This window comes from Scylla paramamosain, chromosome 43 (genome assembly GCF_035594125.1).
Source record: "Scylla paramamosain isolate STU-SP2022 chromosome 43, ASM3559412v1, whole genome shotgun sequence".
Classification (NCBI taxonomy): Eukaryota; Metazoa; Arthropoda; class Malacostraca; order Decapoda; family Portunidae; genus Scylla; species Scylla paramamosain.
In genome coordinates this window covers 1092192-1117982 of record NC_087193.1, presented here as the reverse complement: position 1 = coordinate 1117982, position 25791 = coordinate 1092192, and the positions used below count along the sequence as shown (strand labels likewise).

General features: G+C 41.7%; 1 protein-coding gene across 1 annotated transcript in view; it reads right to left on the bottom strand.

Annotated features, from left to right (window-relative positions):
• Positions 1 to 4846: 4846 nt before the first annotated feature.
• Positions 4847 to 25791, bottom strand: part of LOC135093562 (uncharacterized) — a 49190-nt gene continuing 28245 nt past the window's right edge. Inside the window, exon 3 of the mRNA XM_063992923.1 lies at positions 4847 to 5496. Within this exon, the coding sequence (XP_063848993.1) occupies positions 5205 to 5496 (292 nt within the window). The 3' untranslated portion in view covers positions 4847 to 5204. The remainder of the gene's footprint in view (positions 5497 to 25791) is intronic.

Here is a 25791-nt window from a genome sequence, read left to right as displayed (position 1 = left end):
ATTATGCTGATTTTCCTTGAAATGACTACTGCTTCCGTGTCAGAGACCCGTCTCTGTTTGCTGAACGTATAACAGAGGAGACAGTGTCTGGCATGGAGGCATACATTCCTCCCTCTATTTCTCGACCTAAACCTTCCAAACCTTGGTTTAACACAGGATGTTTTCGTGCTATATATGATAGAGAAGTGGCCCACAAAGGCGACTTGAGCCTTCCATCACCATAATCTCATACGCTTTATATCTCTGCCCAGAATCATGCCAAGTCTTTTCTCCAACTTGCCAAAAACTTCTTCATTAATAGAAAGTGTCACAATCTCCACTCGTAACTTCTAGCACCTAGCCAAGTGATGGCACCACTGCAATCTCATCTATTTCTAAAGCTGAACGCTTCGCTCAAACGTTTGCTAAAAACTCTTCCTTGGATGATTCAGGACTTGTTCCTCCCTCTCCTCTACCTTCTGAATTCTTCATGCTAACCATTAAAATCCTTTGCAGTGATGTTTTCCATGCCCTTGCTGGCCTAAACCCTCGTAAGGTTTATGAACCTAACGGGGTCTCTCCTATTGTTCTCTGAAACTTGCACCTTGCCTCATCAAACTCTTTCAACTCTGTATGTCAACATCTACTTTTCCTTTTTGATACAGACAGCCTGTTCCTTAAAAGGGTGACAGTCCTAATCCATCAAACTACCATCCTATTGCTTTAATTTCCTGCCTATCTAAAGTTTTTTAATCAGTCCTCAACAGGAAGATGCTTAAACATCTATCACTTTACAAACTTCCGTCTAATTGCCAGTATGGGCTCCGTCACCGCCAGTTTACTAGTGATCTTCTGGCTTTCCTTACCGAGTCTTGGTCATCCTCTCTTAAAGAGTTTGGTGAAACTTTTGTTGTTGTCTTAAACATACCAAAAAGCTTTTGATAGAGTCTGACACAAAACTTTGATTTCCAAACTACCCTCCTACTGCTTCTGTCCTTCTCTCTAACTTCATCTCAAGTTTCTTTTCTGACCGTTCTATCGCTGCTGTGATAGACAACCACTGTTCTTCTCCTAAATCTATTAACAGTGGTGTTCCGCAGGGTTGTGTTCTGTCATCCATTCTCTGTCATTCATTCTTCTTATTCATCAATGATCCTCTAAAACCAAACTTCTCGTTCTATCCACTTCTACGCTCCTGCACTTTTCCACGTCTTTTCATAGACGTCCTTCAGTAAGTATACAGTTCACACAGGGAGGCCACAAAGCGTAAGACTTCTGATCTCTCTAAAATTTCTGATTGGGGCAGAGCAAACTTAATATTATTCAGTGGCTCAAAAAACCCAATTACTCCATCAATCAACTCAGCACAAACTTCCAGACAACTGTCCTCTCTTCTTCAATGACACTCAACTGCCTTCCTCTTCTACATTAAACATCCTCGGTCTGCCCTTTAATTATAACCTAAACTGGAAACTTCACATCTCATCTCTAGCTAAAACAGCATATATGAAGTTAGGTGTTCTGAGTCGTATCTGCAAGTTTTTTCTCACCCACCGTAGCTGCTAACTCTGTACAGTTACCTTATCTTCCCATGTATGGAGTATGCTTTACATGTATGGAGAGGGTTAAATTCATACCACTATTTTATACATAGTGGAATCAAAAGCTTTTCGTTTTATAAACTCCTCTCCTCAAGACTGTCTTCAGCCTCTTTCTCATCGCGGCAATATTGCATCTCTTGCTATCTTCTACCGGCATTTTCATGACAACTGCTCTTCTGATCTTGCTAACTGAATCCCCTTCCTCCTCCCGCTGCCTCGCTGCACAAAACTTCCCTATTCTCTCTACCTCTCTAATGTAAGAGAATATTCTCAATCAATTCATCTCTTTCTCTGATAAACTCTGGAACATCCTGCTTGCTTCTGTACTTCTTCCTTCCTATGACTTGAACTCTTTGAAGAGCGAGGTTTTAAGAAACATCCTTCACTTTTCGATGATTACTCTAACAGTGGGATTTTTTTCCTCTTTTTCCCCTTTTTCCAGCGGCTCTCTTATGTAAAGAACAAAAAAAAAAAAAACAATTGGGACCTAAACATGAAAGAAGAAAACATGCCTGGCAGCTCCCCACAATCAAGACATCTGCTCGCTTGCGATCTCCAAACTCGTCATTTTTTCGCTGTCCGTCTTCTCGGTCTTCACATTTGCCATCGTCTGCTATGATAAGTTAACTGCCATGTTATCATTGTGAATGCTGGGGTTTTCCCCGTTCCCACAGCTCTTTGTTGATTTTAATAAGTATGCACGCCGATCCAGCTTCGAATCTTCCAGAGCCCTGTTGGGTGGTTTCCACGAGTGCTGCTCCCCTTCTCCTGCCATGTTTTCCTTTAAGCCTTCGTGGTATGGCCCTTCCCTATCTTTCTCTGTCCTCACTGTGGGAGGAGGAGTCAGTTTTTTTTTTTTTTTTTTTTTTTTTTTATGTAAGAAGGATACTGGCCAAGGGCAACAAAAATCTAATAAAAAAAAATGCCCACTGAAATGCCAGTCCCTAAAAGGGTCAAAGCAGTGGTCAAAAATTGGTGGATAAGTGTCTTGAAACCTCCCTCTTGAAGGAATTCAAGTCATAGGAAGGTGGAAATACAGAAGCAGGCAAGGAATTCCAGAGTTTACCAGAGAAAGGGATGAATTATTGAGAATACTGGTTAACTCTTGCGTTAGAGACGTGGACAGAATAGGAGTGAGAGAAAGATGAAAGTCTTGTGCAGCGAGGCCGCGGAAGGAGGGGAGGCATGCAGTTAGCAAGATCAGAAGAGCAGTTAGCATGAAAATAGCGGTAGAAGACAGCTAGAGATGCAACATTGCGGCGGTGAGAGAGAGGCTGAAGACAGTCAGTTAGAGGAGAGGAGTTGATGAGACGAAAAGCTTTTGATTCCACCCTGTCTAGAACAGCAGTATGAGTGGAACCCCCCCAGACATGTGAAGCATACTCCATACATGGACGGATAAGGCCCTTGTACAGAGTTAGCAGCTGGGGGGGTGAGAAAAACTGGCGGAGACGTCTCAGAACACCTAACTTCATAGAAGCTGTTTTAGCTAGAGATGAGATGTGAAGTTTCCAGTTCAGATTATAAATAAAGGACAGACCAAGGATGTTCAGTGTAGAAGAGGGGGATAGTTGAGTGTCATTGAAGAAGAGGGGATAGTTGTCTGGAAGATTGTGTCGAGTTGATAGATGGAGGAATTGAGTTTTTGAGGCATTGAACAATACCAAGTTTGCTCTGCCCCAATCAGAAATTTTAGAAAGATCAGAAGTCAGGCGTTCTGTGGCTTCCCTGCGTGATATGTTTACCTCCTGAAGGGTTGGACGTCTATGAAAAGACGTGGAAAAGTGCAGGGTGGTATCATCAGCATAGGAGTGGATAGGACAAGAAGTTTGGTTTAGAAGATCATTAATGAATAATAAGAAGAGAGTGGGTGACAGGACAGAACCCTGAGGAACACCACTGTTAATAGATTTAGGAGAAGAACAGTGACCGTCTACCACAGCAGCAATAGAACGGTCAGAAAGGAAACTTGAGATGAAGTTACAGAGAGAAGGATAGAAACCGTAGGAGGGTAGTTTGGAAATCAAAGCTTTGTGCCAGACTCTATCAAAGGCTTTTGATATGTCCAAGGCAACAGCAAAAGTTTCACCAAAGTCTCTAAAAGAGGATGACCAAGACTCAGTAAGGAAAGCCAGAAGATCACCAGTAGAGCGGCCTTGACGGAACCCATACTGGCGATCAGATAGAAGGTTGTGAAGTGATAGATGTTTAAGAATCTTCCTGTTGAGGATAGATTCAAAAACTTTAGATAAGCAGGAAATTAAAGCAATAGGACGGTAGTTTGAGGGATTAGAGCGGTCACCCTTTTTAGGAACAGGTTGAATGTAGGCAAACTTCCAGCAAGAAGGAAAGGTAGATGTTGACAGACAGAGCTGAAAGAGTTTGACTAGGCAAGGTGCAAGCACGGAGGCACAGTTTCGGAGAACAATAGGAGGGACCCCATCAGGTCCATAAGCCTTCTGAGGGTTTAGGCCAGCGAGGGCATGGAAAACATCATTACGAAGAATTTTAATACGAGGCATGAAGTAGTCAGAGGGTGGAGGAGAGGGAGGAACAAGCCCAGAATCGTCCAAGGTAGAGTTTTTAGCAAAGGTTTGAGCAAAGAGTTCAGCTTTAGAAATAGATGTGATAGCAGTGGTGCCATCTGATTGAAGTAGAGCAGGGAAAGAAGAAGAAGCAAAGTTATTGGAGATATTTTTGGCTAGATGCCAGAAATCACGAGGGGAGTTAGATCTTGAAAGGTTTTGACATTTTCTGTTAATGAAGGAGTTTTTGGCTAGTTGGAGAACAGACTTGGCATGGTTCCGGGCAGAAATATAAAGTGCATGAGATTCTGGTGAAGGAAGGCTTAAGTACCTTTTGTGGTGGTTCTCAACGCCGGTGCTGTTACAGCTTTCTGGGCTTCCCCGTCCCACTCCCTTCTCTTACCGTCGGCTGAGTGTAATGCAATTCGTGGCTTCGATACGTTTAACAGCTTCGGGACTACGCTTCGTCTGCAGTGCCTACTGTCAGCCGGTAGAGTGAGGGTGCGTGAGACGTTTCGGCTCTCTTCTGGTCCTCTATGAGCTGGCGATTCGTGGCTTCACCATCTCTGATTCGCCATGTGTTACGCTATGCCTGCTACCACCTTGGAGGACAAGGGTGGATGGAGGGAATGGTTGACCAAGGAATCCCGCCTAACGTCCTTTTTTTTTTTTCTTTTTTTTTCTTTTGTACAAATAAATTTGTGAACTTTTCTATGTTGCAAAAAAAAAAAAAAAAAAAACTCTTATAAATGGATGTCATGCAGCAGTCTTCCATTCTCCTTCCAGGGGAAAACAGGGTCTCTCGCCCTGAATCCTAGTGGGTGGCAGCAAAGTGCAATAGCTGGGCAAGGTACCTGAAATGACGACTGAGGTACGAAAAGCTTATTTTTGGGTTCATGACAGAGCTAGTGCACGGCCTTCGAACTCCCACCCCTCCATCCCCTCCGTGTGACAGGTCCCCTTTTTCTACGGACTCCGGAAGGGAGTCGTTAAGATAGAACCGATGAGGTTGGGGAGCGCAAGCTGTCAGCTGCCCGGATCGTGTTCTCATCTATCTCGTTTGGGTCCAACAGTTCTAGTACAGCCTGGTTAATTTTTTTTACCAGGTGTGGGATAGTTGCGTTTTTTTATCAAGTTTCCTCTGGGCCGCGATTATATCCCTCTCGCTAGCATGGTGCACTACCTCGGAAGGGGGACCCAGAAATAGACTTTTCGTGATTAAAACCTTCATCATAAAATAAGGAGGAAACGCTGCAAATCGGACAAGAAGATCAAGCACAATAATTGTAAGCCTCACCTGCACGATCCCCACCAGGTGTTCGGTCTTCCTTCCCTTGTGAGTCAGCGTCAGGGCCACCAAGTCCTCTCGTGTGAGCCCAACAAACACGTACCTACGGCAAGATGCGCAAGTCAAACATTATCACTGGGCACTTGAAAGTTGTGTTTCTTTCGATTACACTCGCGTTATGAATATGTAATTATAATGGTAATGATAATGAAAAGTGAAGGTAGAAGACATGATTATCACGAGGTGAATTTATTCCGAAATATTAATTTAAGATTCGTTCGTCTGTTGAGTCTGCCTAACACTAGACAGCTTGGGAGACCAACAAATTAGGGGGAATGGTGCGATAAAAAAAAAAAAAAAAAAAATACGAGGGACGAGGACAGCGTACTGTAACAAATTCTCTGCAGCAGGTGTGACAACAGTTACTTAGGTGATACATCGGTGACGCAAACAGGGGGAATGAACACCAAAATCAAGGAACACAATGCTGACAGTGGTTTGGTGATTCATATAGAGAAAGAGATCGACCTGCGTATGTGGAACAGTGCATTGGCGCTGTTAATTGGCCTGAACAGACAAAAAATAAAAGAGTATCAGTGAATGCCTCACATGTTTTAAAACTCTGCATGATATTACTGAAGCGGTATCACCTGAAATCACCAAAAGGAGTCATCAAGCACAGGCTCTGTGTGATAGAAAAAAAAAAGTAAAATAAATAAATAATGATAATAAGAATAATAATAATGATAATGACAGTAATAATAATAATAACAATAATAATAATAATATTATTATTATTATTATTATTATTATTATTAAATAAATAAAATAAATAAATATCCCATAAAAAGATCAAACTAAAGCCTACAATATATTTTTAAAGAACAGAAAATAGTGACTCCGTCAATCATTACGTTTACTGCTGATTGGCTTACGGTTTACAAAGAACAATGAAAAGTGATGTATTAAGGCCGACAGTGGCGTCACTCAATCATAATTGGTATAACTATAAGAAATATTATAATAAAGACATGAACGGTAATTACAATGCTCTAAATTTGGTCATTACCAATAAGTGTACCTGGCTCACCTAATTCGGCTCGAATAATTAGACGTAATGAGGTTCCTACTATACAAGATCGTCCTCCAAAAATAAAATATAGTGTTCCAATGTCTTTATGATTTGTAGAAAATCGTTGTATAATAAGATGGCTGAGTAATATAAGCGTTAGATTGTAAATCTAAAAACAAGTGAAAAACTTTCTTATTAGGTTCTATAGTGCAATATAAATAATATTAGGTTGCAAATTTAAAGATGTATTGAGACACTGGTACATAGGATTTAAAAGGTTTCTTTTATTTTTTTTTTATGTTTTGAAGGCCTTTAGTTTATTAATATAACGCAAAATCCTAAGCTAGAAATTAAATAGGAAAACATATACCAAATATATTTATAAAAGATAACGAAGGTTAAAATAGGAGAGAATGTTGATAAGGGTTTAATTTTAAGAGATCAGGCGAAAGAGGGGAACGACAATAAAATTATTGGAACAAAAAGGCGTAAATAAAAATATAAAGTAATAAGACTTGAGAATAGGAGAATTAAGAGAAAAAGAAAAGATTGTTTTAGAAGCGAGAGGTTGGATTATAATTCATTTAGGTGTAAATTCTATAAAAGGAGAAAGACCTAAGGAAAGGAGACTTATCGGTAAAAGAAATAAATAAATAAGAATAACTTATTTTATTTTGATTTATTATGTCGGAGATTGAAGAGGGTTGAGTAACAAAGTAAAATAACTACAGAACCTGAGATAAAAGAATAGAAGGCAAAATAGATAATTCATATTATATCATTAATTGATGTGGCAATAAGCATTCAAGATATATGAATAATTAAAGAAAACACTATAGGTTTACTTAATTTTGTAACGTTTAATCCGCCTAAAGCTCCAATTAAAGAAGATCTAAGAGCTGCAAAGGTAATTAAAGTTACTAAATTTCACGAGAAGCTTAAATAAGAGATTTAAAAATATAGGAGCTATTTCTTTTTTTTTTTTTTTTTATTGTTAAAAGAATAAAAGCTTGGGGTCATGATAATTCTTGAATAACTTGAGGAAACCAAAAATATAAGGGAGCTGCACCTAATTTTAATATTTAAGATAGAGTAATTAAAGTATAAGATATACTGAATATATATATATATATATATATATATATATATATATATATATATATATATATATATATATATATATATATATATATATATATATATATATATATATATATATATATATATATATATATATATATATATATATATATATATACATATATTTTTTTTTTTTTTTTTTTTTTTTTAATGTAGAAGGGACATTGGCCAAGGGCAACAAAAATCCAATAAAAGAAAAGCCCACTGATATGCCAATCCCATAAAAAGGTCCAAAGCGGTAGTCAAAAATTGAAGGATAAGTATCTTGAGACCTTCCTCTTGAAGGAATTCAAGTCATAGGAAGGTGGAAATACAGAAGCAGACAGGGAGTTCCAGCGTTTACCAGAAAAAGGGATGAATGATTGAGAATACTGGCTAACTCTTGCATTAGAGAGGTGGACAGAAAAGTGGTGAGAGAAAGAAGAAAGTCTTGTGCAGCGGGGCCGCGGGAGGAGGGAAGGCATTCAGTTAGCAAGATCAGAAGAGCAGTTATGAAAATAGCGGTAGAAGACAGCTAGAGATGCAACATTGCGGCGAAGAGAGAGAGGCTGAAGACAATCAGTTAGAGGAAAGGAGTTGATGAGACGAAAAGCTTTTGATTCCACCCTGTCTAGAAGAGCGATATGAGTGGAACCCCTCCCAGACATGTCAAGCATACTCCATACATGGACGGATAAGGCCCTTGTACAAAGTTAGCAGCTGGGGGGGTGAGAAAAACTGGCGGAGATGTCTCAGAACATCTAACTTCATAGAAACTGTTTTAACTAGAGATAAGATGAGAAGTTTCCAGTTCAAATTATAAGTAAGGTACAGACCGTGGATGTTCAGTGTAGAAGAGGGGGACCGTTCAGTGTAGAAGAGGGGGACCGTTCAGTGTCACTGAAGAAAAGGAAATACTTGTCTGGAGGGTTGTGCCGAATTAATAGATGGAGGAATTGAGTTTTTGAGGCATTAAACAATACCAAGTTTGCTCTGCCCCAATCAGAAATTTTAGAAAGATCAGAAGTAAGGCGTTATGTGGCTTCCTTGGGTGAAATATCTAATTCCTGAATGGTTGGACGTCTATGAAAAGACGTGGAAAATTGCAGGGTGGTATCACCAGCTTAGGAGTGGATAGGACAGGAAGTTTGGTTTAGAAGGTTATTGATGAATAATAAGGAGAATGGGTGACACGACATAACCCTGAGGATTATGTCGTGTCACCCATGTCATGTAAACCTATTAACCACTGTTAATAGGTTTAGGAGAAGAACAGTGACCATCTACCACAGCAGCAATAGAACGGGCAGAAAGGAAACTTGAGATGAAGTTACAGAGAGAAGGATAGAAGCCGTAGGAGGGTAGTTTGGAAATCAAAGCTTTGTGCCAGACTTTATCAAAAGCTTTTGATATATCTAAGGCAACAGCAAAACTTTCACCAAAATCTCTAAAAGAGGATGACCAAGACACAGTAAGGAAATCCAGAAGATCACCTGTAGAGCAGCCTTGACAGGACCCATGCAGGCGATCGGATAGAAGGTTGTGAAGTGATAGGTGTTTAAGAATCTTCCTGTTGAGGATAGATTAAAAACTTTCGATAAGCAGGAAATTAAAGGAATAGTACAGTAGTTTGAGGGATTAGAACAGTCACCCTTTTTAGGAACAGGCTGAATGTGGGCAAACTTCCATCAAGAAGTAAAGGTAGATGTTGACAGACAAAGCTGAAAGAGTTTGACTAGGCAAGGTGCAAGCACAGAGGCACAGTTTCGGAGAACAATAGGAGGGACCCCATCAGGTCCATAAGCCTTTTGAGGGTTTAGGCCAGCGAGGGCATGGAAAACATCATTGCGAAGAATTTTAATAGGTAGCATGAAGTAGTCAGAGGGTGGAAAAAATTGAGGAACGTGCCCTGAATTATCCAAGTTCAGCTTTAGAAATAGATGTGATAGTAGTGGTGCCATTTGGCTGAAATAAACGAGGGAAAGAAGCAGCATAGTTATTGGAGATATTTTTGGCTAGATGCTAGAAGTGCCGAGGGGAGTTAGACCTTGAAAGGTTTTGACATTTTCTGTTAATGAAGGAGTTTTTGGCTAGTTGGAGAACAGACTTGGTATGGTTCTAGGCAGAAATATAAAGGGCATGAGATTCTGGTGATGGAAGGCTTAAGTACCTTTTGTGGGCCACCTCTCTATCATGTATAGCACGAGAACAAGCTGTGTTAAACTAAGGTTTAGAAGGTTTAGGACGAGAAAAAGAGTGAGGAATGTACGCCTCCATGCCAGCCACTATCACCTCTGTTATGCGCTCAGCACACAAAGATGGGTCTCTGACACGGAAGCAGTAGTCATTCCAAGGAAAATCAGCAAAATACCTCCTCAGGTCCCCCCAGCTATCAGAGGCCAACCGCCAGAGGCACCTTCGCTTAGGGGGATCCTGAGGAGGGATTAGAGCGATGGGACAAGATACAGATATGAGATTGTGGTCGGAGGAGCCCATCGGAGACGAGAGAGTGACAGCATTAGCAGAAGGATTAGAGGTCAGGAAAAGGTCAAGAATGTTGGGCGTATCTCCAAGACGGTCAAAATACGAATAGGGTGGAGGATAGCAAATTTGAAGGCTAGTTCACCAGGATGGTCATTGAAGGGAGAGGAAAGCCAAAGCTGGTGGTGAACATTGAAGTCTCCAAGAATGGAGATCTCTGCAAAAGGGAAGAGTCAGAATGTATTCCACTTTGGAAGTTAGTAGTCAAAGAATTTCTCATAGTCAGAGGAGTTAGTTGTGAGGTATACAACAAAGAAATTTAGTTTAAGAGTGACTCTGTAGTCGTATATATATATATATATATATATATATATATATATATATATATATATATATATATATATATATATATATATATATATATATATATATATATATATATCGATTCAAAAGCAGGTTCCTCCGACAAGACTAAATCACCGCTAAATTCTTAAAAATTTAAAATCATAATTGTTAATATTTAGGTTTATAAGAATTACTTTTTGGTATAATATGGAATCTAATCCTACTTTAAATCCAACTTTTTTGCTTCAATTTTAGTTTATTATTTAAATCCTGTAAATCTTTTGTTTTTTTGCGATGATGGCGTCCACATTGGCGGTTTTGGGGCGGACGCGACCATGGTCAACCTCGTGTCCGAGATAGGTGTCCGAGATAGGTGACGACGGAGCTGCAGATTGTAGTCTTAGCCTGGTTAACTGTAGGTGGTGATCTGACGACAGCACTGCAGATTGTAGTCTTAGCCAGGTTAACTGTCAGGCGGTGATCTCTTAGCCTCCCCAGGACGTCTGCTAGTTGTTGTAGATGCTGAGTCCATGTGTCTGTACAGATAAAGATATCGTCTAGATATACATTCGCCCCGCTTAGGTCTTCCAAGAGAACATTCATAGTGCGCTGGAAGGTAGCGAGACTATTCCTGAGGCCAAATGGCATAACTAGATATTGATAGAGCCCAAAAGGAGTGACAAAAGCAGAAATGAGTTGTGCTGTTTCACTTAGTGGGATTTGATGATCTCTTTAGCAAATCAATTTTTGCAATGAACCGAGACTGCCCTACCGAATCAACAAGCTCTTCAACCCTAGGGAGAGGATAAGCGTCAGAGATGGTAACTGCATTGACTCAACGATAATCCACGACGAGCCGGAACTGCCCACCTTCCTTGGCCACCAACAGGCATGGAGAAGCTCAGGGTGTCTTGCTAGGGACAGCCAGACCGTGATCCAGGAGGTAGTTCACTTCCTTCTTCATCTGTTCTTGCTTCCTATGAGGAGCTCTGTTTGGAGGCTGACGGATGGGAATGGTTCCGGGTACAAGGTTAACATCATGGAACACCATAACACAATATCCAGGTTTATCTGAGAATACCTCAAGGAAATTTGACAGAACACTAGAAACCTCTTGTCTTTGAGTCTGATCTAAGTTCACAAGAAATTTTGGTAAGATTTGTGAATTAGGGTAACCAGTAGTCATTAAATTTGGTCGAAGGTTCTATTGTTCTGTCTTGGATGTTTAAGACACCACAGGGTAGTCTCAAAGGATCAGGTGCAGGTTCTCGAGAATAATAAGGTTTTAACAAGTTAATATGTACCAGCTGCGTGAATTTACGGCGGTTAGGGGTACTTGTGATATAACTTCTGTCACTGATCTTAGCTTTCACACAGTAAGGACTTTGATATCTAGCTGAAAGAGGAGAAACCGGGACTGGAAGATACGCCAATACCTCGTCTCCCACTTTGAAAGCCTTTGCTACGGTTTTACTGTCGTACTGAGCTTTCATAGTCCCTTGAGCATTGAGCAGATTGTCCGATGCAAACTTACGCACCCTGCTTAGGGTGTTTTTCAGATGTTCAAGGTTGTTTTTCAGATGTTCAAGGTGAGTGGCTACAGAACCTAGAGGAGTAGGTGTGAGTTGGACCAAATAATCTTTAATGACCTTAAGAGGCCCTCTCACCTTTCTTCCAAAAGAGGAGCTCAAAGGGTAAGCAACCAAGTGACTCTTGCGGAGCTTCTCAAATAGCAAACAAGAGAAATGGCAGTACCTCATCCCAGTCCCGGTCTCCCTCACAACAGTAATTGTGCAGCATAACCTTTAAGGTCTAATGACACCGCTTCAGTGCACCTTGAGATTGGGGGTGGTATGCCGTGGACAGAGTCTGACAAATTCCAAGTTCCTGAAGAGTCTGGTGAAAAAGGTTACTCGTGAAGTTGGTACCTCTGTCACTTTGTATCTCCTTAGGGATACCATAGGTAGTGAACATAAGAGTTAAATGCTTAGCAATATTTTTGGCCGAAATGTTCTTTAATGGAAAGGCTTCCAGGTAACGTGTGGTGAGGCACAAAACAGTGAGAATGTACTCATTACCCTTTTATTGTTTTAGGTAGGGGACCTACTATATCCACAAGGATCTTTTGGAAGGGTTCTGGAGGTACCTGAACTGGTTGCAGAGGATAACTAGGAACAGGCTTGTTGGGTTTTCCTACTACTTGACAGAGGTGACAGGAACTAAAGAAGTCTGATATATTTTTCTTTATATTTGGCCAATAAAATTCATTAAGTAATTTAAGGTAGGTTTTCTTAACTCCGAAATGAAATCTCCAAATCCTTCATGAGCTATCTCTAACACAGGGGTTCTGAAAATCTGGGGCAGTACTACTTGGTGGACTTCAGCCCAAGTGTCATCATCGCTAAGTTTGGGAGGTTTATAGAATCTCATCAGGATGTTGCCGTGGTAGTAGTATGCTGGAGAGTGGAGAATATCATTCTTAGGTACAGTCTTCTGATGGAGCTTCACTAGAGTTGGGTCAAACCTTTGAGCTCCTCCCAGATTTTGTTCTGAAATTAGCTTGTTGAATGTGGTGCCAACCCCCGGTGGCTGGACTGGAAACTCCCTCTTGGACTTAACGGCATGCTGCGTCTGAGCACGGGTGACAGCACAGACGGAATAGCATAGATCGCTCCCTCTCGATGTCTTCGGTCAGGTTGTACGTTAGTGGAGTGTCTTGAGTATGAGGCCCAGAAACACCAAACTGCTGGCCAAGTCATTGCCTAGAAGGAAAGTGGCATCTGGAATAGGCAAGGGACCGTCAATGACACCCACCATCACAGTTCCGTTTATGGTGTTACAGTTAAGGTGGATCTTGGCCAGGGGAGTTGAGGGGTTTCCCTAGAGGACCTGTAGGATGACTTTTTCTCCTGTCTTGTTGCCTTCGATGTTGGGCAGAGCAGACTTGGTAATGAGGGACTGGGCAGACGCTGTATCCCTCACTATTAGCACCGGGTGCTCCGGCATGTCAGGACAAAGTGACACCTTATCAATAGATCTGAAAGGCTTGAAAATATCCTGCGGTATGGATGAAGCAACAGAAGTGGCAGATATGGGTTTCATAGACACATCAGTAGTATCTTTGGCTACCTTACATCTCATATCAGGAAAATCTTTAACAATATGTCCCTCTCTCCTTCAGTATCTACAAACTAGGTTATTGGATCTTCCAGAAGTTTCGCTATGTCCCACAGGTTTATTCTGCTAATAGAGAGAATCTGCATCTCACCTAACAGCATCAGGAAGCCTCTTCTCCTTCTGCCCAGGGCATAGGATTAAGGAAAAGATATCGGCTACCTTAGCTGCTTTAATTAAGTCAGTTTCGTCTTCGTTATATACACCCATGATGGAGTATGGAACCTTCCTCTTAGATTCTTCAAGAACCATCAAGTTTACTAACTCATCAAAAGTATTGACACCTGACGAATTTAACCACTTACGGAAAGTCCGAAGTTTCTCTGCAGCAAACTCAGAAAAAGTATGATAGTTTGGTTTGCTGAGATTCCTAAAAGCTTGTTGGTAACAGGCGTACAGAGGAAGGGGCACTACTCACGCCATCGCGATGGCTACAGAGACCCTGGCCATCCACCACGCATCCGGTTACAGATGGAACTTGGTGCTCAGGGAGCAAGGGGTTTGACAGGGTGTGGCACCTGGGACTAAAGTATAAGATTCTACACCTTGGACTCCCAGACCCTATCGAGCGCCTGCTCTGCGACTTCCTCGACGACCGGACGGCCAGGGTCAGGGTGGGGAACCACCTTGACCCCCCATTTCCCCTGCACACAGGAGTGCCACAGGGAAGCGTCCTGTTCCCAACCCTCTACGCCGTGTTCACCCGGGACTGCCCAGCTTCGGAGGCTGGAATAAACATTCAGTATACAGATGACGTGTCCCAGGTGATCTTCCATCCAGGACGGTCCAGCTGCATGCTCACAGCGAGGACGGAGAGAGAGGTCGCCAGGATCAACGACTAGGAGGCGATGTGGTGGATCACCACCAACATGGCAAAGTTCTGTGCCATCCCTATGGCCACTCAGAGCCCTGTCCCCCTCCGGATAGATGACGACCAGGTGGAGGACTCGCATAGGGGCAGCATGTTTGGACTCTGTGTATCAGGGAGAGGATACACCTCACACATCACCCAGAGAGTCCTCAAAGGTCGTCGGGCCCTGCTACAGCTGTTCCGGTTCCGGGACCTGGATAGCAGCAAGCTCCTACACCTGATCAAAGACATGGTGATCATTTTCCTGGTGTACCCTCCGGTACCAACACACGCAATGAGCAAGTGAGCTGTGAGTCGCCTCCAAAAAGTGCAGAATGCTGCTCTCCGGTTTGACCTAAAGATGAAGTGGGACGATTTCCTCTTGTCGGAGCACCTCCACGAGCAGGCCAGAGTCCCATCAATTAATATCCACCTACATGACATGGCCAAAAAGATATGGGAAAGGATGGAGGCTGAAGAATGAAGCCAATATCAGGAAATGATAACCCTGGACGAGACAGCACCCGCCAAGCTGCACAATTCGTTCCCCTGAAGCCTCCATACCTTAAGATTGAGACCAGACCCAGAACCAAGATATAAGTGAAGTGAAAGAACAACGTATATAGAAGTGGAAAAGAACACAGAAAACGACGGAAATACACTATAACTCGTGCTTTATTGTAAATATATATTAACACTATATTATCTTTATGCACCAACATTTATCCCATTCTTTTCACCAACATTTATCCTTTATCTTTCATTATCCCACCTCTTCCTCCCCCCCCAGCCCAATACTGTAACTTCCCTTTCTAAATAAACTGTTAAACTGTTAAACTCGCGCCTGTGGGCCAACACCATGCAAAGGCTCGCGTCACCTTGACAAGGTGACAATCTCGAATAACAACAATCCAATCGCGCCAGGAGCTGCAGAGACATCGTCGAGGGAGGAAACATGTGACAGTTGGCATAGTAGTTACCTCTACATGAAAATTTGATAAATACCCTAAAATAAATATATCTGTAATATAACTTGATTCCTTGTCTACCAAACGGCGAATAAATATTCCGTTTAAGATCTAACAGTTTTTCATGAAAACTTAAGACAGTGTACCTTGTGTCATTTGAAGTAATAAATCGTCAGCATTAGTGATCACAAATTCACTTTTCAAAGTAAACCTCTTGCTTGGCTGCCATTTGCACAATGGCAGCCAAGCAGACCAAATGTGCACCATTATGGAGCTACATGCAACAAACAGACGACGATGTGGTTGTCTGTTTAACTTGTAAAGATAAATTAAAGTACTGTGGAAGTATGACTTCCAATTTCATCAAACACCGCACCAGACATCCCCTTGAATATGCCGAGCTGAAGGAGGAAAATGATGCAGGGCACAATTTACCAAACCAGCCTAAGATGAGTGTACGACCAACTTTGACACTATTACCAAAGCAACACCATACAGAAGTGACTCGAATAAGAAGAGGGAAATAGATAATCTAGTTGTTAGAATGATTGTGGAAGATTTGCAGCCACTGTCAGTCGTAGAAGACAAAGGTTTTAGACGCCTTATCCATGGTCTTAACCCTTATAATTCCTGTATATAGCCACACTTGTACTAATATATATTTAGTCCTATAGCAACATGAATAATGTACATTGCATACTCTAAACAAAGTATACCTAGAATATCACCAACTATAGAACTGTTCTGACAAATTAATAATCATTATTCAGTACATAACAAAAATAAATTTGTGAAATATAATGATAATACACTGGAAGGTAAAATACGAGGGTGAGATAACTCTGTGGAGTGAGGCAACCAGCCGCCGTGGACCCGAGCACTGACAGGAGAGCTTAGACCCGAGTACAGGCAGATATCCGTGAGCTGCTTGGGACCCGAATACCGGCAGGGATCCGCGAGCGGCCTGGGACCCGATTACTAGACGGGATTCGATTACCGCCGGGACCTGAGTACCGCCAGGGATCCGCGAGCGGCCTGGGATTCGATTACCAGCCGGGACCGAGTACCGCCGGGACCCGAGTACCGCGCGGATCCCTCTCTCTCACTAGTCTCCCCACGCGCTGCAGGTGTGAAAGGCTCTCGTGTGAAAGGCTCTATTGGAAGCTATGGGAATTAACCGGTGGCGGTCACCGGTGACGTCGTGTGAAAGGGCCTTACACTTAGGCCCCTTTCACACGACGCCACCGGTTACCGTTCGTAGTTTGCAAGAGATAACCTACAAAAAAGTTGTCTTTCTCCACACCATATTCACTTCACAGCCTTCCTTATCCCTTTTTATTTCCGTCTGAATGGTGCCTGAATGGTGCTGCCTCTATCAGAAATTTTAGAGAGATCAGAAGTCAAACGTTCTGTGGCTTCCCTGCGTGAAATGTTTACTTCGTGAAGGGTTGGACGTCTACAAAAAGACGTGGAAAAGTGCAGGGTAGTATCATCAGCGAAGAGTGGATCGGACAAAAAGTTTGGTTTAGAAGATCATTGATGAATAATAGGAATAGAGTGGGAGACAGAACAGAACCGTGAGGAACACCACTGTTAATAGATTTAGGAGAATAACAGTGACCGTCTACCACAGCAGCAATAGAACGACCAGAAAGGAAACTTGAGATGAAGTTACAGAGAGAAGGATAGAACCCGTAGGAGGGTAGTTTGGAAATCAAAACTTTGTGCCAGACTCTATCAAAAACTTATGATATATCTAAGACAACAGTAAAAGTTTCACCAAAATCTCTAAAAGAGGATGACCGAGACTCAGTAAGAAAACCCAGATCACCGGTAGAACGGCCTTGACGGAACCCATACTGGCTATCACATAGAAGCATGTGAAGTGATAGATGTTTAAGAATCTTCCTGTTGAGGATAGACTCAAAAACTTTAGATAGGCAAGAAATTAAAACAATAGGACTGTAGTTTGAGGGATTAGAGCGGTCACCTTTTTTTAGGAACAGGCTGAATGTAGGCAAATTTCCAGCAAGAAGGAAAGGTAGATGTTGACAGATAGAGTAGAAAGATTTTGACTAGACAAGGTGCAAGCACGAAGGCACAGTTTTTGGAGAACTATAGGAGGGACCTCATCAGATCCATAAGCCTTCTGAGGGTTTAGGCCAGCGAGGGCATGGAAAGCATCACTGCGAAGAATTTTAATAGGTAGCATGAAGTAGTCAGAGAATGCAGAAGAGGGAGCAACAAGCCCTGAATCATAAAAAGTAAAGTTTTCTAGCAAAGGTTTGAATGAAGAGTTCAACTTTAAAGATAGATGTGATAGCAGTGGTGCCATCTGACTGAAATAAACCAGGGAAAGAAGAAGCAAAGTTATTGGGGATGTTTTTTGGCTAGGTGCCAGAAGTCGAGAGAGGAGTTAGATGTAGAAAGATTTTGACACTTTATATTAATGAGTTTTTGGCTAGTTGGATTTGGCATGGTTCCGTGCAGAAATATAAAGCGCATGAGATTCTGGTGATGGAAGGCTCAAGCCCCTTTTGTGGGCCACCTCTCTATCATGAACAGGCTGTGATAAAACCAAGGTTTGGAAGATTTAGCTCGAGAAAAAGAGTGAAGAATGTATGCCTCCATGTCAAACACTATCACCTCTGTTATGCACTCGGCACACAGAGACAGGTCTCTGACACGGAAGCAATAGTCATTCCAAGGAAAATCAGCAAAATACCTCCTCAGGTCCCCCCTAATTGGCAGAGGCAAAACGCCAGAGGCACCTCCGCTAAAGGGGGGTGTGTGGATCCTGAGGAGGGTTTGGAGCGATAGGACAAGAGACAGATATGAGATTGTGATCAGAGGAGAACAACAGAGAAGATAGCGTAAAAACATAAGCAGATGGATTAAAGATTAGGAAAAGGTCAAGAATGTTGGGTGTATCTGTAATTCGGTCAGGAATGCGAGTAGGGTGTTGCAGAAATTGGTCTAGGTCGTGGAGGACAGCAAAGTTAAAGGTTAGTTCAAAAGTGTGGTCAGTGAAGGGAGAGGAAAGCCAAAGCTGGTGGTGAACATCGAAGTCTCCAAGAATGGAGATCTCCACAAAAGCGAAGAGAGTCAGAATGTGCTCCACTTTGAAAGTTAAGTAGTCAAAGAATTTTTTATAGTCAGAGGAGTTAGGTGAGAGATATACAGCACAGATAAATTTAGTTTGAGAGTGACTCTGTAGTCGTAGCCAGATGGTGGAAAACTCGGAAGATTCAAGAGCGTGGGCAGGAGAGCTGGTTAAAATCATTGTGCACATAGACGCAACATCCAGCTTTGTATTGAAAATGAGGATAGAGGAAGTAGGAGGGAACAGAAGAGGGGCTACTGTCAGTTGCTTCAAACACCTTTGTTTCAGTGAGGAAAAGAAGATGAGGTTTAGTAGAGGAGAGGTGGTGTTGTACAGATTGAAAATTAGATCTAAGACCGTGAATGTTGCAAGAATTCATGAAAAAAAAAAAATTGAGAGGGTGTCAAGACACTTAAGGTCGATACAAGAAGAGCAATCTGACCTAGGGACATACGTGGTCCTCTCCCCAGATAGGGACTCCGAGGCTGGTGTAAGGGTCGCCATTAAAATTTTGAATTTTGAGTGAAGGGTGTGTATGTAATTAGGTGCTTGTAGTTTTGTGCGAAGGAAGAGTGTTGTCTTTAGAGGCCAGGCTGCGACTTGTGAGACACAAAGGTAAACGTTCAGTGAGGTCACAGTTGGGTTTAATGATGAGTTCACAGCACTCCCTGATCTAGTGCTTTCGACATCACTGAAAGTAATTATCGTTTCGGTAGGTGCCTACTGCCTTCTCCTACTAAATTTGTTATCAACATGTAATGCACAGCAGCTGCTGGACACGTGCCCTACTATTGGACCTCCCATTACTGTACCGAAAATCTTTAATATCATCATGTGCGTCTCTTTTTGGGTGCTTCCATTAAGAGTCACCACAGCGGATCATCCTTCTCCAACACACTATGTCATCTGCGCCTTCCTTTGTCACACCCACCACTTGCATATCTTCTTTCACTGCATCCATGAATTTCCTCTTTGCTCTTCCTTTCTTCCTTCAGCCGGGTAGGTCCATTTCCATCTTCTTCCCTCCTACATATGCTTCATCCCTTCTGACAGGCCTGAACCACCTCAGCCTCGCCTCTCTTTTCCCCAAACCGATGTGCATGTGTTGTCCTTTTGATGTGTTCGTTCCTTATTTTGTCTCGTCACTTCAAGACCACACCGTAAAAACTTCAATTCCGCTACTTCCATCTCCGTCTCTTCTCTCTTTGTTATTAGTACAGTTTTCATTCCATACAGCATGACTGGCTTCTTTACCATTTTGTACACCTTTCCTTTTGTTCTTGCAGAAACCTTTCTTTTACACATCACCCCTGTCACCTTCCTTCAGCCATTGCATCCACCCGGCACTTTCTTCTTAACCTCAACAGCATTTTATCTACACCGTTAACCTTAAGTATCTGAATTCGTCACCCTTTACCATCTCTACACCCTGTAGTCTTATTGTTTCCCGGCCATCTCCAGTGCATATCTCCATCTCTCCAGCTCAGCTTCCACTTGTTCCCTACTCTCGTGGCAAATCACTTAGCCGTCTGCAAACATCTTGGTTCATGGGATTCCTTTCTGATCTCATCAGTCAGCCCGTCCATCACAATTGCAAAAAGAATGGGCTCAAGGCCGATCCTTGGTGCAATCCCACTTCTACTCCGAAAGCTTCCGTCAACCCTGCAGCACCCTTGCTGTTGTTATGTTGTCGTCGTACATGTCCTTTACCACCTCCATATACTTTGCCACTCGCGATTTTCTCATCCAGTACAACAGTTCTACTCTTGGCATGCGATCGTAAGCGTTTTCTAAGTCTATGAATGCACAGTGCAGCTCCTGTTGTCCTTCTCCAAATTTCTCCATCAACATCCTCAAAGTGAAAATTGCATCCGGTGTTCATCTCTGATCCTAACAATACCTCGGAGTCTCGTTTCCACGACTCTCCCATATTTTCATTGCATGTCTCATCAGCTTAATCCCTCTGTAGTTGCTGCAGCTCTGCACATCACCCTTATTTTTTTTAATTGGAAATAGCACACTATTTCTCCACATTCCCGGCATCCTCTCGCCCTCCAAAATCATGTTAAACAACCTAATAAACTAGTCCACTGCCATTTTTCCATGGCTCTTCCATGCTTCCACTTGAATTTGATCCTGACCTACTGCTTTACCTCCCACCATCCTTCTCATGGCATTTCTCACTTCCTTTTGGTTGATATACTGTACTAATTGATTTAACTCCGCCACCTCCCCTAACTTTCTCTCCCTTGCATTTTCAGTGTTTATCAGGTCTTCAGAATACTCCTTCCACCTGTGTTATATATTCTTACTTCTTAGTACATTTCCGTCTGTATGCTTTATCATGCTTCACTTCCCTACACTCCCTATCTTTCTGCCTGACTACTCGGTAAAAGTGTTTCTCCTCTTCCTTAGTATCTAACCTTTCATACAGCACTTCATCTGCTTTTTCTTCGCCTTTGCCACTTTCCTTTTTGCTAGGTTACGCATCCCCTTATACTTTTGATGGCTTTCTTCATCCCTTTGTTTACTCTGTTTTTTTTTTTTTTTTGTGTGTGTGTTTTTTTTCGCCAGTTTCTTAATGTTTATGCTGTCCTGCACTTCCTCACTCCACTACCAGGTTTCCTTGTCTACCTTTCTTTGACCTGATGTCATCTCAAGTACCTTTTCTGCCCTCTTTCTCACCGTTTCCGATATTTCCTCCCAGCTAACTTGTTCCCTTTCTACTAGAACTTGGCTCACTTCCTGCCTGAATGCAATCTTGTACTTTTCTTAATTTAATTTTCACATTTGATATTTGGTTCGATCTTCAATTTCTTTCACGGCTTCACCTCCAGCCTCAACTTCCCAACCAACAAACTATAAATTCCATATGGCGACTCCTATACCAGCAGTTCCTGTCTGGGGAGGGGACCACAAATGTCCCCAGGTCGGACTGTTCTTCTGGTATCGACCCTAAGTGTCTTGACACCCTCTTCAACTTTTTCTTCAATAACTTCTGCAACATTCGCGGTCTTAGATCTTATTTTTCTATCTGTAGAACATCATTTCTCCTCTACTAAGCCTCATCTTCTATTCCTCACTGAAACACCGGTGTCTGAGACAACTGACAGTAGACACTTTTCTGTTCTCTTCTACTTTCTTCATCCTCCTTTTCAATCCAAAGCTGGATATTGCGTCTATGTACGCAACGACTTAACTTGGTCTCGTGCTCACGCTCTTGAATCTTCCGAATTTTTCACCATCTGGCTATGACTACAGAGTCACTCTCAAACTAAATTTATTTGTGCTGTATACCTCTCAACTAACTCATTTGACAATAAAAAAAAATTATTTGACTACTTAACTTCCAAAGTGGAGCACATCCTGACTCTCTTCCGCTTCGCGGAGATCTGCATTCTTGAACACTTCAGTGTTCACCATCCTGGTAAACTAGCCTCTAACTTTGCTATCCTCCACGACCTAGAGCAATTGACGCAAGATCCTACTCGTATTCCTCACCGTCTTGGAGATACGCCTAACATTCTTTATCTTTTCCTCACTTCTAATTCTTCTGCTTATACTATCACCTTACCCTCTCCGTTGGGCTCCTCTGATTACAGCCTCATATTTGTATCTTGTCCTATAGCTCCAATTCCTCCTCAAGATCTCCCAAAGTGGAGTTGCCTCTGGTGTTTTGTTTTTGTTAATTGGGGAGGGACCGGAAGAGGAATTATGCTAATTTTCCATGGAATGACTACTGCTTCCGTGTCAGAGACTCGTCTCTGTCTGCTGAGCTCATAACATAGGTGACAGTGTCTGGCATAGAGGTGTACATTACTCGTTTTTTCTCTTACCCTAAACCTTCCAAACCTTGGTTTAACACAGCCTGTTCCCGAGTTATACATGATAGAGAGATGGCCCATAAAAGGTATTTGAGTCTTCCATCACCTGAATTTCATCCAGTTTATATTTCTGGTCGAAATCATACCAAATCTGTTCTCCAACTAGCCAAAAACTTCTTCATTAATAGAAATTATCAAAATCTTTCAGAATCAAAGTCCATTCGTGAGTTCTAGCACCTAGCCAAAAACATCTCCAATGATTTTACTTTTGTTTTCCCTCCTTTATTTCATCTGACAACACTATTACCTTCTTATCTATCTGTAAAGCTGAACTCTTCGCTCAAACCTTTGCTAAAAACTTTGTATTAGATGATCCAGTGCTTGTTCCTCCCTCTCCTTCACCCTCCGACTACTTCATGCTACCCATTAAGATCCTCAGCAGTGATGTTTTCCATGACCTCGCTGGCCTAAACACTCGAAAGGCTTATGGACCTGATGCGATCCCTCCTGCGCCTCCAAGTTTGCACCTCGTCTAGTCAAACTCTTTCAGCTCTGTCTGTCAACATCTACCTTTCCTTATTGCTGGAAGTTTGCCTACATTCAGCTTGTCCCTAGAAAGGGTGACTGTTCTAATCCCTCAAACTACTGTCCCTATTGTTTAAATTTCATACCTATGTAAAGTTTTTTAATCTATCCTGAACAGCAAGATTCTTAAATATCTATCATTTCATAACCTATCTGGTCGCCAGTATGGGTTCCGTCAAAGCAGCTTTATTGGTTTTCCAAACTGAGCCTTGTTCATCCTCTTTTAGAGATTTTGGTGAAACTTTTGGTGTTGCTTTGACTTTATTAAAAGCTTTTGATAGAGTCTGGCACAAAGCTTTGATTTCAAAACTACCCTCCTACGGCTTCTGTCCTCCTCTCTGTAACTTCATCTCAACTTTCCTTTCTGATCGTTCTATTGCCGCTCTGGTAGATGGTCACTGTTCTTCTCCTAAATTTACTAACAGTGGTGTTCCTCAGGGTTCTGTCCTGTCATCCATTCTCTTCCTATTATTTTTCAATTACCTAAACCAAACTTCTTGTCCTATCCACTCCTGATGATACCACCCTGTACTTTTCCACGTCATATCATAGACGTCCAACCCTTCAGGAAGTAAACAGTTCATGCTGGTAAGCCACAGAACGCCTGACTTCCGATCTCTCTAAAATTTCGGATTGGGGCAGAGCAAACTTAGTATGGTTCAATGCCTCAAACTCAATTCCTCCATCTGTCAACTCGACAACCTTTCAGACAACTCTTCAATGATACTCAACTGTCCCACTTTTCTACACTAAACATCGTCAGTTTGTCCTTTACTTCTAATCTAAACTGGAAACATCATATTTCATCTTAGCTAAAACACCTTCTATGAGGTTAGGTGTTCTGAGACGTCTCCGCCAGTTTTTCTCACCCTTCAGCTGCTAACTCTGTATAAGAGCCTTATCCATCATGTATAAGTATGCTCCACAAGTCTGGGGGGGTTCCACTCATACCGCTCTTCTAGACAGGGTTGAATCAAAAGCTTTTCGTCTCATCAACTCCTCTCCTCTAGCTGACTGTCTTCAGAATCTTTCTCATCGCCCCGATGTTGCATCTTTAGCTATCTTCTACTGCTTTTTTCATGCTAACTGCTTTTCTGATCTTGCTAACTGCATGCCTCCCCTCCTCCGGCTGCCTCGCTGCACAAGACTTTCCTCTTTCTCTCACCCCTATTCTGTCCACCATTCAAATGCAAGAGTTCCCTAGTATTATCAATCATTCATCCCTTTCTCTGGTAAATTGTGGAACTCCCTGCCTGCTTCTGTATTTTCACCTTCCTATGACTTAAATTCCTTCAAGAATGAGGTTTCAAGGCACTTATCCTTCAATTTTTGACTACCGCTTCGGACACTGTTTGGTGACCGGGATCTCAGTGGGCTTTTTTTTCTTTATTGTTATTATTGTTATTATTTCTTTATTTTTTGTTGCCCTTGGCCGGTGTCTCTCCTACATAAAAATAAAGAAATGCCTCCCCTCCTCCCGCGGCTTCTCTCACCCCTATTCTGTCCACCTCTCTAATGCAAGAATTAACCAGTATTCTCAATCATTCATTCCTTTCTCTGGTAAACTCTGGAACTCCCTGCCTGTTTCTGTATTTCCACCTTCCTATAACTTGGATGCTTTGAAGAGGGATGTTTCAAGATACTTATCCTTTAATTTTTGGCTACCGCTTTGGACCCAATTCGGGGAGCGGCATCTCACTGGGCCATTTTTTTTTTTATTGGATTTTTGTTGCCTTTTGCCGGTGTCCCTTCTGCGGCCTCGCTGCACGACACTTTCTTCTTTCTTTCATACCTATTCAGTCCATCTCTCCAATGCAAGTGTTAATCAGTATTCTCAATTATTCATCCCTTTTCTGGTAAACTCTGGAACTCCCTGGCTGCTCTTTTATTTCCTCCTTCCTGTGACTTGAACTTTTCAGAGGGAGGTTTCAAGACACTTACCTTCCATTATTTGATTATTTGACTGGAATCTCTATAAGAACTGGCATTAATTTCTATTCAAAATTTTGTTGTCATTGGCCAGTAGCCCTTCTTACATAATATATATATATATATATATATATATATATATATATATATATATATATATATATATATATATATATATATATATATATATATATATATATATATATATATATATATATATATATATATATATATATATATATATATATATATATATATATATATATATATATATATATATATATATATATATATATACATATATTCACCTCTAGCACAGTTTTGATATATATTTATCTGTACTACCACTCCAATGCCGTTTTTCCTCTTATTCACTCCATGATAGTACAGCTTGCAACCTCCTCTAATCACCCTCGCCTTACTTCCTCGTCATTTAGTTTCCTGCATACACAACACGTCTATCTTTCTCCTTTCCATCACGTCGGCCAGTTCCCTCCCTTTACCACTCATGGTACCAACATTTAGAGACCCCATTCTTATCTCCCTCCACCTTTCTGTCCCGTGTTTTTTTTTTTTTTCCTTCTTCCTCCTTGCTTGCATCCCTCCTCTTCTTTTCCTCTCTCTCTCTCTCTCTCTCTCTCTCTCTCTCTCTCTCTCTCTCTCTCTCTCTCTCTCTCTCTCTCTCTCTCTCTCTCTCTCTCGTACAGCTGCTGCACTTATGGCATGGAATATTTAGTATCTCCCTGCTTATAATAACAAAGTGAAAAAACAACAACATAAATTTACCTTAAATTTACCACAAAATATTTAAGAAAAAAATAAGTAAGAGGAGGCGGGGAAGGATTCTGATATCACTTTAAACTTTATCTCTGAAAGTGTTAGTCACTGACACGTGGGGGCACTGCCTTTGTCCTCCAAACATTAAACCACACCACTAGTACGTCCATC